This window comes from Toxotes jaculatrix, chromosome 2 (genome assembly GCF_017976425.1).
Source record: "Toxotes jaculatrix isolate fToxJac2 chromosome 2, fToxJac2.pri, whole genome shotgun sequence".
Taxonomy (NCBI): domain Eukaryota; kingdom Metazoa; phylum Chordata; class Actinopteri; family Toxotidae; genus Toxotes; species Toxotes jaculatrix.
Window position 1 is genome coordinate 20,863,664 of NC_054395.1, and position 13,177 is coordinate 20,876,840.

General features: G+C 42.5%; 1 protein-coding gene across 1 annotated transcript in view; it reads left to right on the forward strand.

Moving 5' to 3' along the window:
- Positions 1-13,177, forward strand: part of nkain4 (sodium/potassium transporting ATPase interacting 4) — a 44,867-nt gene that overhangs the window by 25,925 nt on the left and 5,765 nt on the right. The window contains exon 5 of the mRNA XM_041061784.1: positions 7,522-7,582. Within this exon, the coding sequence (XP_040917718.1) occupies positions 7,522-7,582 (61 nt within the window). The remainder of the gene's footprint in view (positions 1-7,521; positions 7,583-13,177) is intronic.

Genomic DNA, 13,177 nt, shown 5'->3' on the forward strand with positions numbered 1-13,177 from the left:
AGGGTTGAAGGGGTGAATGAAAGAAAAGGAAGAAAGTGGGGTGTCCCTTTGTCTTTGTTAGAGGGGTTTCAAGGTTGCAGTGAGAGGCCATTAAATATTTAGTTTGGGCTCCAAGGAGCATGTTTCATTAAAATGAAAAATGTGGATCCGTTGTCCAGTAATGGTGGCATCACTGTCATTTATCTGCTCAGATTTGTCATGGGCGAGAAGGAAACCATTCACAAGTGAATCTTCAGATTTGGGAAAGTCATCCCAGTGTTGTTGCTTATTGATGCTTCAGGCAAAATTCAGCCAGAAGTAACTTCAAGGTTTAAAGGATGAGCCTGAAGTGGAGGCAACCTTTTCAAACTGGGCTGATGTTTTATTCATTTATCACTGAGGGGAATATTTTGCTCCATGTCTGCGGTTATATTCTTTGTTGCTTTCACTGAAGCCCGTCTTGCCCATCCATCCTATAATACATATTGATACTGAATAGCTTTGGTTTTCCTATTACAGTCATAATAATGAATGATTTCCCCGTTAATGTAGTCAGCAGAAAATCCAATGTTTTTTTTCTACCTCCCTCTGTCTTTCCTCTTTCCTGTCTTCTTCTAGCTCCTGTGCACCGCCTTCACTGTTAAATAAAACAGTTGAGACTGAGAAAACATCTCCGGTGAGATGGGGGGTAGTTAGGAAGAAAGGTATGAGAGGGAAGAAGAAAAATGGTGTAAGGTGTGAGATTCAGTTTACATCTGTAGACATTACTCTTACATGCTAAAGGGAGTAGTGAGACATGTCAAAGTGTTGTCAGAGCTGCTGAGCTCTGGCAAAGCACACGTATCATTTAGTGTCGGTTATTGCTGCCACAGGCAATGCTTTCTTCTGTTGCCTCTCTATTCTCTACATTGGGAGGATTGTGTGGAAGTTAATAATGGGGGGAACAGCAGTCTGCGTCATTCCATTACTCATTTCCTCTTTTTTTTTATCTATTTTTCCCCGACCTCAATCTCTCAGCTCTGTCTGTCTTCCTGTCTCCTTTCCCTGCCCAGATCTCACACTGTTTGACCTTCACGTCCATCAAATTTCCACCAACTTAAATGACAAAAAATGACAACACACTTTTCTCTCTCCCTGCATTTCTTGCTCACTGTCACTTTTCCCCCTTCTTTCGCTTTCTCTAGAGCTCAGGGGCTCTGTCATGTCAGTCTATTGTCTGTGTTAAACTGTGGCTTATTTTACGCCAGGGCCAGGTTAGAGTGTGTGTGTGTGGGGGGGGGGGGGGGGGGGTGGGCATATAACAGCCCCTGGTTGATTTGAGGGGTCCCCTCAGTAGGCGTGGTGTGGGCAGGCCCTTGTGGTTACCACTCTGGGCTGTGCTTGTCTATAAAGCCAGTTGTGTGTTTTGTGGTTGTTCAGGTTCACGGAGTTCAGCAGCATGAAAACAACATGGCCACCCCACCCACCCCCTCACTCATCCGAAAGGTCAGGGTGCTCTCTTTGATAAGTCCATTAGTCCATGTTGTGTTTTCAAACTCTCATACTGAGCAGCCATCACCACTGGGGTGAATATGGTTTGTTTTGGGTTTTTTTTTTTTTTTTTTATGTGTGTATATACTGCATGGAGAGCCAACTGGAGGGGATCTTTGATGTGCCTCTGTTTGAAGTCCAGTAATTTGTCCACAATCAGTAAATGGCCATGGATCGTCTAGTTTAATAATAGCAGAAAGTACATCTGCAATATGTCAGGGCTGACACTGTATTGTAACTGCGCTGTAAGTTTTACAGCATCTGCTTCAAAGGATTATAAAGATCCCAGGATTAAAAGACTTATGATGCAGTAGTGAGCAGTTATTAGGTCGGCTGGCTGCTGCCAAAAAACAGGGAGGAGAAGAGAAAGACCTCAAGACCAGAGGAGAGAATTCGTCTCCAGCTGGCCACTGAATATTGTGTTAGGCTACTCGCAGAACATCATAAAAGTATGACTGCTCGCCATTATTCTTCAAAGGCTGTCTCTGCCAAGAGCTTTAATTGTTAATCTGTTTTGCGGGGAAATGGATTTTCCTCAGATTAATTTTACTCTAATATTTGGTCTTTTTAAACTTCTGAGAGTAGGCAAAAAGGAGAGGGAACAGAAAAGAACTGTAAAACAAGCAACATTAAAGCAGTAAACCTCTGGCTGCGTGCTTGCTTATCTTTTTGCTTGTTGAGTGTGTACTGCTTGTTTTATTTAACCACCCGTTCAGCCTTCTCTCCATTTGTTTCTCGGTCCAGAAAGCCCCATTTTTCTCCCTTCCCCGCAGTTAGACCTCATCTTAAATTTTTATTTGCATGTTAACAATAAACTGTGTTCCCTTCTTCATACCGCCTTTTGTTTCTGCACGAGTGGATGAGTCTTTTGTGTCTATGTGTTGTGTTTTAGGACATTAACCTGCTGTTATTTGCAATTACTTGATGCAGAACATGCGAATCAGTACCACAGACCCTTAATAACCTCTTGCAGTCATATGTAAGCCGTATAGATCTTTGTCTGTGCGTGTGTGTGGGTGTGGGAGTGGGAGTGGGTGTGGGCGTGGGTGTTAGTGTGTATGTGTGTGTGTGTGTGTGTGTTCATTTTGAGAGGGGGGCTGGTAGAGGAGAACAGGTGGATGTGGTCTCTGCAGTCCATATCTCATCATGTTTTGTCATTAAACATGCAGCTGCCCACACACAAACACACATGTCTAATTTTCTGCAGAGAAGCGTGTTCCTTATTGTCAGGCAGAAAGTCCTGTGTAATTAACCTGAAAGACATCTGCACCAGCTCTCTCCCTCTCTGTTCTTCCTCTCCCCCATTTGATATATTTTACCTATGAATTCCTTTCATTATAGTACACTCAGTGAGTTTTCTCCTGACAGTTAGCCACAATCAATAGTGTGTTAATTAGCTTGTAGATCGACTCAGATATCCATCATTGCACACGCACGTGCACAGGCCAGTCAGCTGTGGACAGGAGGCATCTCTAAATGTGGATGAAAAACAGAAAAATACAGGGCTGAAACTGGCAATTATTGCCGTAAGGGATTAAACTGTCAGCTATTTTTTTCAACAAGCTGATTAATGACCAATAAAATTTCATAAAATAGTGGAAAATGGCCATCAAAATTTCCCACAGCACCAAGACGGTTTCTTCAAATGGTTTATTTTGTCCAATCAGCAGTCCACAGCCTAAAGATGTTCAGTTTACCAAACTGAGAAATGTAAGGGGGGGGGGGTGTAACTTTATTAGTTCTTTATTAACTCTATTAATAAATAATTAATAGATGATCAGAAATGTTGATTAATTTTCAGTCTTTCCATTTCATCATGAAATGGAAAGACTGAAAAGGACTATCCTGTAGGATGTACCTGTTTAGACCATCGTGTTGAAGCAGAATTATAATAGAATTTTTAGTTTGTGAAATGTTTTGATAGACACGTTTAAATGATTGACTGTACCCCTGATTTATTTTAGTTATCTAGAATAACTGAGAAGAATGAAAGCTTCCAATCATGAAGTAGTGTCTCGCACGGTGGACTGATGTTTATGAGTGAGATTGCGTTGTCAGAGGTGGTTATGTGTCTTTCTGAACTGGCACATTCACTATAAACCTGACCTTCATTAGCCTATGCAAATACAAGTAACCTTCTTTTCTAGCTCAGCAGCTGGCGTTCTTCTCACGCACACGCACAAATGATTGCCTGAGCCTTCAACTCCTCTTTACCCTCCTTCCCTGAGAGAAGAAACATAGGTAATGCTGAACTATCACATTCTTTAGTGTCCTCTGCAACACAGTAAATAGTAAATGAAGGCCCAGTGGAAGATAGCTTGGCTTTTGATGTTTTCTCACATCCAAGGCTGAACTTTCTTCCCTTCCTGCTTTCATGCTTCTTTCTGTCAGTCGTCCAGGTCTCTGACCAACAACCTGGCAGAGGAGGAGAGAGGAAGGTGGCACTTGCGATTTAGAAAGACAATGAAACGAGGACTCCTAAAGAGGAGGAGAGACAAGGTGACACAGGAGTTTTACAGATTGTGATGTGGAGACGTGTGTTAAGAAAATGACTGTACAGAGTGCAAGGAGGGGAAAAAGCCAAATGATTGGCAGCTGAAAGAGTTGGATTTAGTGTGGCACGTCCACACAGACGGACTGAGATCGAGTCTCAGAGGACATGCGGGGGCTTTATGATGATTAATTAATATGACATTAATTTCTAAAATGATCCCTGAACTGACAGGGGAGAATCAGACATGACAGACAAGGAGTATGTGTGTGTGTGTGTGTGTGTGTGTGTGTGTGTGTGTGTGTGTGTTTTGTGTGCATTCATGTCTTTCTAATGGAGGACAAATTTGTTTTGAAACCATCCTTGTGAGGACATTTTGGCTGGTCTTCACTTAAAATTTACGGGGTTGTTTGAGGGCTAAGATTTGGTTTTAGGGTTCAGGTTACAGTTAGGAGGTTTAGGGTGAGGGTTGGGCTTATGTGTTTAGTTGTGAGGGTTAAAGTTGTGGTAAGGGGCTAGGGAATGAATTGTGTCAATGGGTGTCCTCAAAAAGATAGAACTACAAATTGTGTGGATGAATAAAAATTCATGAGTGTGATTTAAGGCCATTTAATATGCAAGGAGATATAAGTGGAATTGTCACTTGTTATTGAGGACACTGACCTATATTAGCTAAGGACAGCAATGCCTCCAGCAAAAAAACCCCACCAAGTGGTCACTTCTCAGATCTTATTAGCTTCCTTTACATCACACTAAATGTCCCACAGCCTTAGAAAAGAGAACTGGAAGACAAAGAGGTTTAAGATCAGCCTGCAGAGGGACTTTCTTGAAATGAAAGGCAGACGTGTAGAGATATTACTTCTTGCAATCTGTCTTTATAGTCTGTCTTGATTCAGTGTCCAGACTTAATAGCAGTTATCAGTGGAGCTGTGAGAGATGGCAGTGATTTCCCATTACTGAGCAGTGACAGGCACTCTCACGTGGTTTGGCGTTTACTGATTAAAGGTATTCACTTTCAGGGCGTTGGATTTGTCTGTTCACAGCTGCTATTTATAAGTGTGCACTGAAGCTAAAATTAGCCACTGTATGTCAGTCATGTTGTGTGTTATTATTATTATTATTACTATTATTATTTAATCCTCAGGGCGATAACACGGCTTATTATATTTAAAACTGGCTTCATATTGTTTCTGTCATCATCATCTCAACCTCTTTGTGTTTTCCCAGACGACATTTTTTTGGAGACCACATTTCTCTGATACACTCTTTCCTCCTCTCCTGTCTCTGTTTCTTTCTCGCACACCCATTCATAGGTAGAGACAGGTGACAAATGAAAGGACAATCCACAATAAATGGAACACGAGGAAAGCAGATGCCTCCACACAGGGCACCTAGGGTCACTGAATGGTCTGATGAGTAGGAAAAATGATCACATACTATGCTACCATATGAACACCTGTTGTAGACTTTGGATCACTGTGTTGCAAAGTGTTCAGAAACAGCACAAAAAATATCACGAGGAGCTGTGGTGGTGTGGGCTTGTGGTTTCAGGTAAGATGGTAAAATACAATCCAGGGCAGGAGCCTTTGTCACCAAATTTGCAAGCTGGGATTTGCAACAATAGGTCATTTCCTTTGACTTAAATTGTGACAAGTTTCTCTCATGAAAACCAACTCATTCTTTTCTTGTGGAGCCATGCGTGAGCACATGAGAGTCCGCAAACTTTTTCTCCTATTTCACGAGTGAAAGTCATTCTGTGAAATGTGACATTGCCGCCATTTTCAATCTGTCAGTGCTTGCAAATTGCTTTTGTGATTTTGTGTGGATTAACTAATACATCCCTGATATTGAAGAGTGATCAGACACCAAAACACTGCATGGCATTTTCTAGTACCATGAAACAGGATTTCACAAAGTGAAAGTGGAAAGTTATCATGGCTGCAGTTATTTTATCCTCTGTCTTAATAATGGCCAGGTAAATGAGGGGACCTGCGTTTTTCCACACAGTGTTATTGTCGGTCTGAACCACCCGCATCAAAACACTGAATAAGGGAATATATTTTTGAAGGATGGTGTTCCATTAGCAGATATTTGTAGAATCTATTCCAGGGAGCATTAAAGCTGTCCTGGTGGCTTGTGATGGTCCAAACCTTACTAATACACTTAATGCAGGGTTTTCCTTTAATTTGTCACCCATCTGTGCATATGCCGCACAAGCACTTTGTTCTTTTCTCAGCATCAAACCTCCTCTGCTGTGACATGTTGGCTGCACTATGTTTGATTCAGTCTCAGACCACAAGAGCAACCAGAGCCCTTTATGAAAATTAAACAAACGTGCACTCATGCGTAGATATTAACTCACACGAGCACACACACTTTTACAGGAAAAGCACACATGGACACACACACACAGACACAATGCAGTTGGAAAAACAGGGTGTGCCCCCTGCTGTTAACACCATCTTGTGCTTGACACTGGCTTTATACATATGCTAATTCACCTCCATTTCACCGCCACTGTAATGGATGGGGTGAGACCAGCAATTAGATACAAGAGAGAAAAGAACAGGTGAGAGAGAAGCAGAGAGAGGAGTTGTGTATCTTATCAAGCCCACACAGAGACAGACCCGTTCCCTTTTCTACTAGACACCACACCTGCGTTTCATTCATAAATAAAACATTTAATCTGCATCTGGATGAACTCCAGTAAAGGCCAGATATAGTGTACGCATGAAAAAAAAATGGAATAAAACTCAAATTGAAGACCTGCAAACTGTTCCTCTCATAATTACACAGGCCAAGCTAAGTTATAGGTTGAATGAATGTTATAAAAATAGCCACCATCACACACAGTCATTCCCCCCTTGGGTTCTGTGTTTGTGTACCCAGTGTTCGAGGAGGGCAGCGTGCCCGACGCTGTTTTAATTGGCATGGCGGAGTGCCAAATGATGGATGGATGGCTGGGTGGAGAGAGACTGTCTCTCAGTGTCTGTCTCTCACTGTGTCTGTTTCTGAGTCGATGACAGCCATCTGCCAGTTCCACAGGCTATTCTCAGCGCTGTGTGTTTGCCCACACTTGTGTTGCCGTACAGGCATTGGGGTGCTCGCGCTGTTGCTTTCTGGTGCATTTGTGCACACAAACAGCTACTGTATGTACACCGTAGAAACCCTGTCAACTTTGAAAGTGTTACCAACAGAGATATTTCAGTAAAACTCTGTAGAGCTGTGAACATAATGCTGACATATTACTGTCTTTTAAGTTGATATATTAATCAGCAAATCATTTCAGCTGTAGTGCTGTTCTTTGCACACTGTTGCATCAGCCGCCCACTGGAGGACCCCTGAGAACACACAGCCACCGTCGCTCAAATCGAGTCTGTAGCCCCACAAGGCTTGCTCTTTTCCAGATGTTCTTTCTGTATTATCTGTTTGTCCATCAAAGCAAACACGCTGTTGTTTATCAGCTGTACACCGCCAGCTCTGTGGAGTCTAACCTCTCTTGTTTGCTTGTGTGTTCACAGCTCCTGGGCTTCGTGTACGCCTGTTATGTTGTCAGCGCTATCACTGAGGAGGAGGACAGCTGTGAGTAGCTTAACCTCACCCTTACACACACACACACGCACACACATACACAAAATCATTCTTGAAACAGAGCCCTGCAACAGTGAATGAATCACACCCTGACCCACTCACACAGATGAGATAGAAAACTCCCGGGTTGAGGAGAAAAGGGCTGCATCTTTCTTCATCTCCCTCTCTTCCCATCCCATCTCACCCCACCCTACCCCGCTCCATCGTTGCTGCACCTTTCTCCCTCCTCTCTCCTCCCCCACGCCAGCTGGGCCCTCTCTCTCCCTCCAGAACCAAAGGAGCCATGTGTTCCCTCTCCACACCTCCTTCAGCCCATTCTTTCCTTTCTCTTTCACATGTGTACTCATCGCCTCATCTCTCCTCCACATCATTCTGTGTGGTCCTCACTGTTGTTGTAAACCTGTTATTCGCCTCCTTTAATGTACGCTGGCTTTCACTTTTCTTACTTTCTTCTCTCCGTGTGCCCCTTGTTTGTCGCTCCAGCTGTCTGTTGCTTGGGTAGGGTGGGTGTTTTTATACTGAAGGAGTGCACCTCCCCCACGCTCTTGTTCGCAAGCACACACACACACACACACACACACTCCTTCCCTCCTCACGTCTGTCTCTCTCACAACTATTCAAACATGTACATCCTTCCTGTGAAGTGGCTCCTCACTGTGTTATCTCAGCTCCTGTCTGTATCGTTACATTTTATTCTGTGTTAAACCTTCAATATGGAGCCAGATGAGCTCAGGAGTTAAACTTGACACACATAAAAAGGGCAGAGAGTGAGAAAAGGTTGTGGGAAAAGATAGCGGGGGACCATGAAATGAGTCATAAGAGAAGAAGGAGAAACCAAAAACAGACACTTGTGATAAATGACCCAGCTGCTGTGACCTCATAGGCAGCAGGTCAGAGGTCCTACGGGAGGTTAGCCAATCAGAGGACAGGAAACATTTGATCTAAGGGTCAGTGGGAGTCATAAATATCTGATTAGCACCGCAGGACTCTCCAGGACACATAGCTGTGTCCACATGCATGAGAAACTGCTTTTACAAATATATTTAGCTAGTGCTTTGAAACCAAATGCAGAAAGGTGTAGGTGTCAGATAGTTGGATCTGTAATGGCTGAAAGAACAAGCTCTCTCTGTGAGGATTAGCAAAGGAGTTTCTCGACTACACGCTCACACATTTGTATGTACTTGTTAGAATACTAATTATGAAGATTGAGGAGCTTGGCTGTAATCATGTCTGTGCCTTTTGTAGATACCAAAACTCTAATTTGATTTGAAAACGACATAATGAACAAAGCACTAAAAGCATCTTAAATGGCAATCTTGTAATTTGGGTGAATTCTGATGTGGTTTCTGTGTGTGTTCCTGTGGACCAGTGGTACACAAGTCCAAGCAGCTCTTTGGTGGTCACATACCAGAGATTCACTGGCTGTGAGTGGTTAACATCATCCAAATGATTTACCCTCCCAGCTCTGGGCAGTACCACTTAATCACCAGTCACCCCCAAGTAATCCGTGCAGGGTAATACCATTTCATCAGAAGTCAAGTGAACTAAAGAAAAGGCTTTTCCCCTCAGTGGCTTCCCTTTTGTTGCTGGTGACCTTTGAGCTCCTATCATTCCCTGTGTGGACAGTTGGCACAGAGTGTGTTTGTTTGAAATCATTGCAGACAGTCATCCGCACTCAAAAACAGATAAAAATAACAAGCGAGCAATAAGGAAAGGTTGCTTGGGGTGAAAACAGAACATGATGTGATTTTTATTGGTTTTAATTGTCTGGTAGCTGTTCTCTGATCCAGGCTGGGCTGGAGTGAAATGCTGCTACATCGCTTCCAACTACTAGCTCTTTGTTATTGTAATCAGCCCTCAGCCTGCACGCACATACACATGCATTTGTCCACGCAGGCACAGGTGTGCAGACACGCACACCAACGCAGAAACCAGCTAAGGTACTTTGCCGCTCTCATTTTCTCCTCTCATTTGTTGTGTAGATTAAAGCAGGTTTCTGCATTAAGCTCCCTGGCTGCATCAGCATCTCTCCTCCTACTCAGAACTTTTCCTTCTCTTCACATCTCCCTTGTATGCTTTATGGTTTCTTCACAGGTAGATGGAATAATCATGTCTCAGAATCCAATTTTAGTGTGTTAAAGTAATCTTGACTCGCTCCCTATCTCTGTCTCTTCTCCTGCCTCTGGTTTTCGAGCTTTAATGAGGTGTGCTTGTAAAAAGTTAGAGGTCTCTGGTCACTCGTTGTATCAGCCTCATTAAGCGCCTTACCGGTCAATAACTTCACAGTTGATTGCGCCTCGCCAAAAGAAGAAAGGTAGGAAGAATCCTCAGGAGAGAGAGAAAGAGAGGAAAAAGAAAGGGAAAGACAGAAAGAGGAGTACGTGAAGGGAGCAGAGGGAGGTGTTCGTCAGGAGCAAGCCAAGGAGGGAAAAAGGAGACGGGGCAATATGCAGGAACAAACAACACGAGACAAGATGAGCTTTTCATGAATAAGGAGATAAGACAGGAAATTCTCTTACAACGAGCATGCCTTCACTCTCCAGGGAAAGGGGTGAGTTAAATTTGAGTGCTCAGGCTTGCGTAAAGAATAGCGGAATGAAACACACTCACACATCCACACACACACACATTTGCACACTTGCAAGAAGCCAAGAAGACACAATGGGCAGAATAACAAGCATCATATACCATCAGCTCAGGGTTTGACATGGCTTTCAGGCTTTATTGCTGGTGTGTGTGTGTGTGTGTGTGTGTGTGTGTGTGTGTGTGTGTGTGTGTGTGTGAGAGAGAGAGAGAGAGAGAGAGAGAGAGAGAGAGAGAGAGAGAGAGAGAGAGAGAGAGAGAGAGAGAGAGAGAGAGGGGGGGAGAGAGAGGGTGAGAGAGAGAGATCTCCCTCTTATTATTAAGTGCACGTGCCTATGTATGCGCACTGACACATATCTATATGCTGCATTTATTTGTGTGTTTGTGTTTAGCTGACTGTGTGTGACTTTTTGAGTGCAGGTGTTTGTGTGTATGAATTTGTTACACAGTTATCTGTGGTGAGCAGACACACCGGCAGAGTGAGTGGTGGGGAAAATCCTCTTTGTAAAGTAGGTCATGGAGTTAGCCGCCTAGCGCTGGGATAAGCTCACTTTAGCATGTCGGCTAATTATGCTGCCGCCCTGTGTGCTGAGTCACATCCCCAGAAAATCCTTCACTGCAGACAGAGCAACTGGAGGGTTGGATGAACATGTTGGTGGCAGCGTATGAGTGAAGAGGTCAAAACATCAAAAAGGCTCATCCTGTTCTTGCTCATCCTGTTTTTATGTCATCGCCTCAAAATGTGACTGAAAATGATGCCGAACAAAGGAAGAACAAAGATTGTGAACTGACCTTTTTCACAGAAGACTTTTTAATATGTCACAGTAGATAAAGCACAGGTGTTAATAGCAAAATGAATGTTGACTGAATTCCACTTAGCTGGTTCGGTTTCAGGATCCTGGTGTTGTGCGTGCTGGCTCACTCTCACACTGTCCTGGCTTACAGGGACACTTGGATAGAACATAGCCTTCATTAATAATCATCATTACAGTAATTATTATTCATAATTATAGTAACACCTGTGCTTTTCCTGTTGTGACCTGTCAAAATGTCTGCTGTCCAAAAGGCCTATGTTCACACAACTCAAAAAATGCACACAAAAGTCGTTTTGGTGTTTTGTCTCTTATTTAGTCTTAAAAATAGATTTCTTTCATGAGAAAATGTGCTAGTTGAGGGTGATTCATGTTTCCGATGTATGTTTCTAATGTAAGTCCACGTTTCCAGAAATAGACCAACTAAAGCAAATTTCACTCAAATACAGAAAATGACATTTTCCTGAAGTAATATATATAGTAGGATATACAGTAATGTGCAAATGTTCTAACCGCTAAAAGTATAGTGAGGAGGCTTTCACAAATAACTTCAGACAGAGTGGAGGACAGAAAAAAACTTAATCAAATCAGTATTTGGTCTGAGCGCCCTTTGGATGTTTTAGGACATTGTCATGCTGAAGAATTAAATTGGGACTGATCAGATGCCTCCCTGATTGTATTGCATGGTGGATAAGGATCTAAACATCTAAAATGCCTAAAGCATTTGCACAGTAATGTATATGTGGAAAATTATATTTTTGCTGTCACAATGTCAGAATCCAAAAGTCCATGCACATGGGCATTTTCACTTATGTTGTCTGATTCGAGTTCTTCTCAGAACCATGTGGGTGTGCACAGACAGGGCCTGATTGACCTTGTTACATCTGTAAGGGCAGGACAATTTACAGCTTTTTCATTGTTATTAGAAAATATCCACATTGCGTTTACCATATATAAACTCAATGTGCATATAGTAGTCTTTCACTAAATCACATAATCAGCAGGACTATTTAATTGTTTTATATTGTTTTTAAATGTTTATAGCATTTGCACATTGGGTGTTGCTACATTTGACCTGTATATACTGTCTTGTTTTCATTACCTTGTCTGATTAATTTTGCTATTTACTTATTTTTTTCCATTTATACTTTCTGGAGATATGTTCATTTATAAGGAGACACAGACAGTTAACGCATTTCCAGCATTGTTTCTCTATAATAAAACTTCAGTTGTAGGGATAATGGACATTATGACTGGGCCAGTGTATGCATGAATAAATGACTAGGGTAGAATAAAGACAGTGCTGGACATTGAATGACAAATTGGAGATTGCCAGTTGCAGTGACCAGGAAACAAATAACGATGGTTTAACACAGACATCAGAGCAGTAGGCTATTTTCTGTATTTGTCACATAAACATCATCACTTGTCCATTTTTATTTAAGCATTGTCAAACAGGCAAACTTTAAAGAAGCTCTCCTGTCTCTGCTTGGAAACTTTCTCCTCTTTGCATGGATGATTAAGTTTAAATACACTCTCAATCAAACACACCTGACGTTTTCATATGCAAAATAACTAAGCATAAAAACACTAAACCAGTCTTTAAAGTGAATGAGTAGCCTGTATAGCAATCATGGCTGCGTAATGGTGTGTGAGGACAGAGGTGCAGTATAGCAGAATTGAGCTCCCTTAAATACAGTGTGTGTGTGTGTGTGAGGCAGAGAGAAAGAGAGACCATAACTGTGTCTTGTATCTCATCTTTTAGAGACTGTTACAGATCGGCTCTGAAGTCTGGAGCTATCTGTCTGCCCTTTATCTCTCTATCTCTGTCTTTGTCGCTGCCTTGTCTCTCCTCGATTTTCTCAATCTTCTCACCAACCCTGTTTTTCCCTCCTGGTCTTTTTCCCTTTATCTCTGTGCCTGTGTTTCATTTCACTGTCAGCTCGCCAACTCTTTACACACAAATACACACACACACGCACACATACACACACATAGTGGCAGATGAGGAAGTAAACTGTAGATTGACTGTCTGTGATTCTCCTGGTTCAGTACAGGTCTTCTAATTTCAACCAGTGTCCACTCAAACTGACATGTAATCGTCTTACATTGTTCCCTGCTTGTTTAGGGGCACCATGTAGATGCCTTAACTATTGACCTACATACCTTTCATTTCTTGCATGTGTTCACA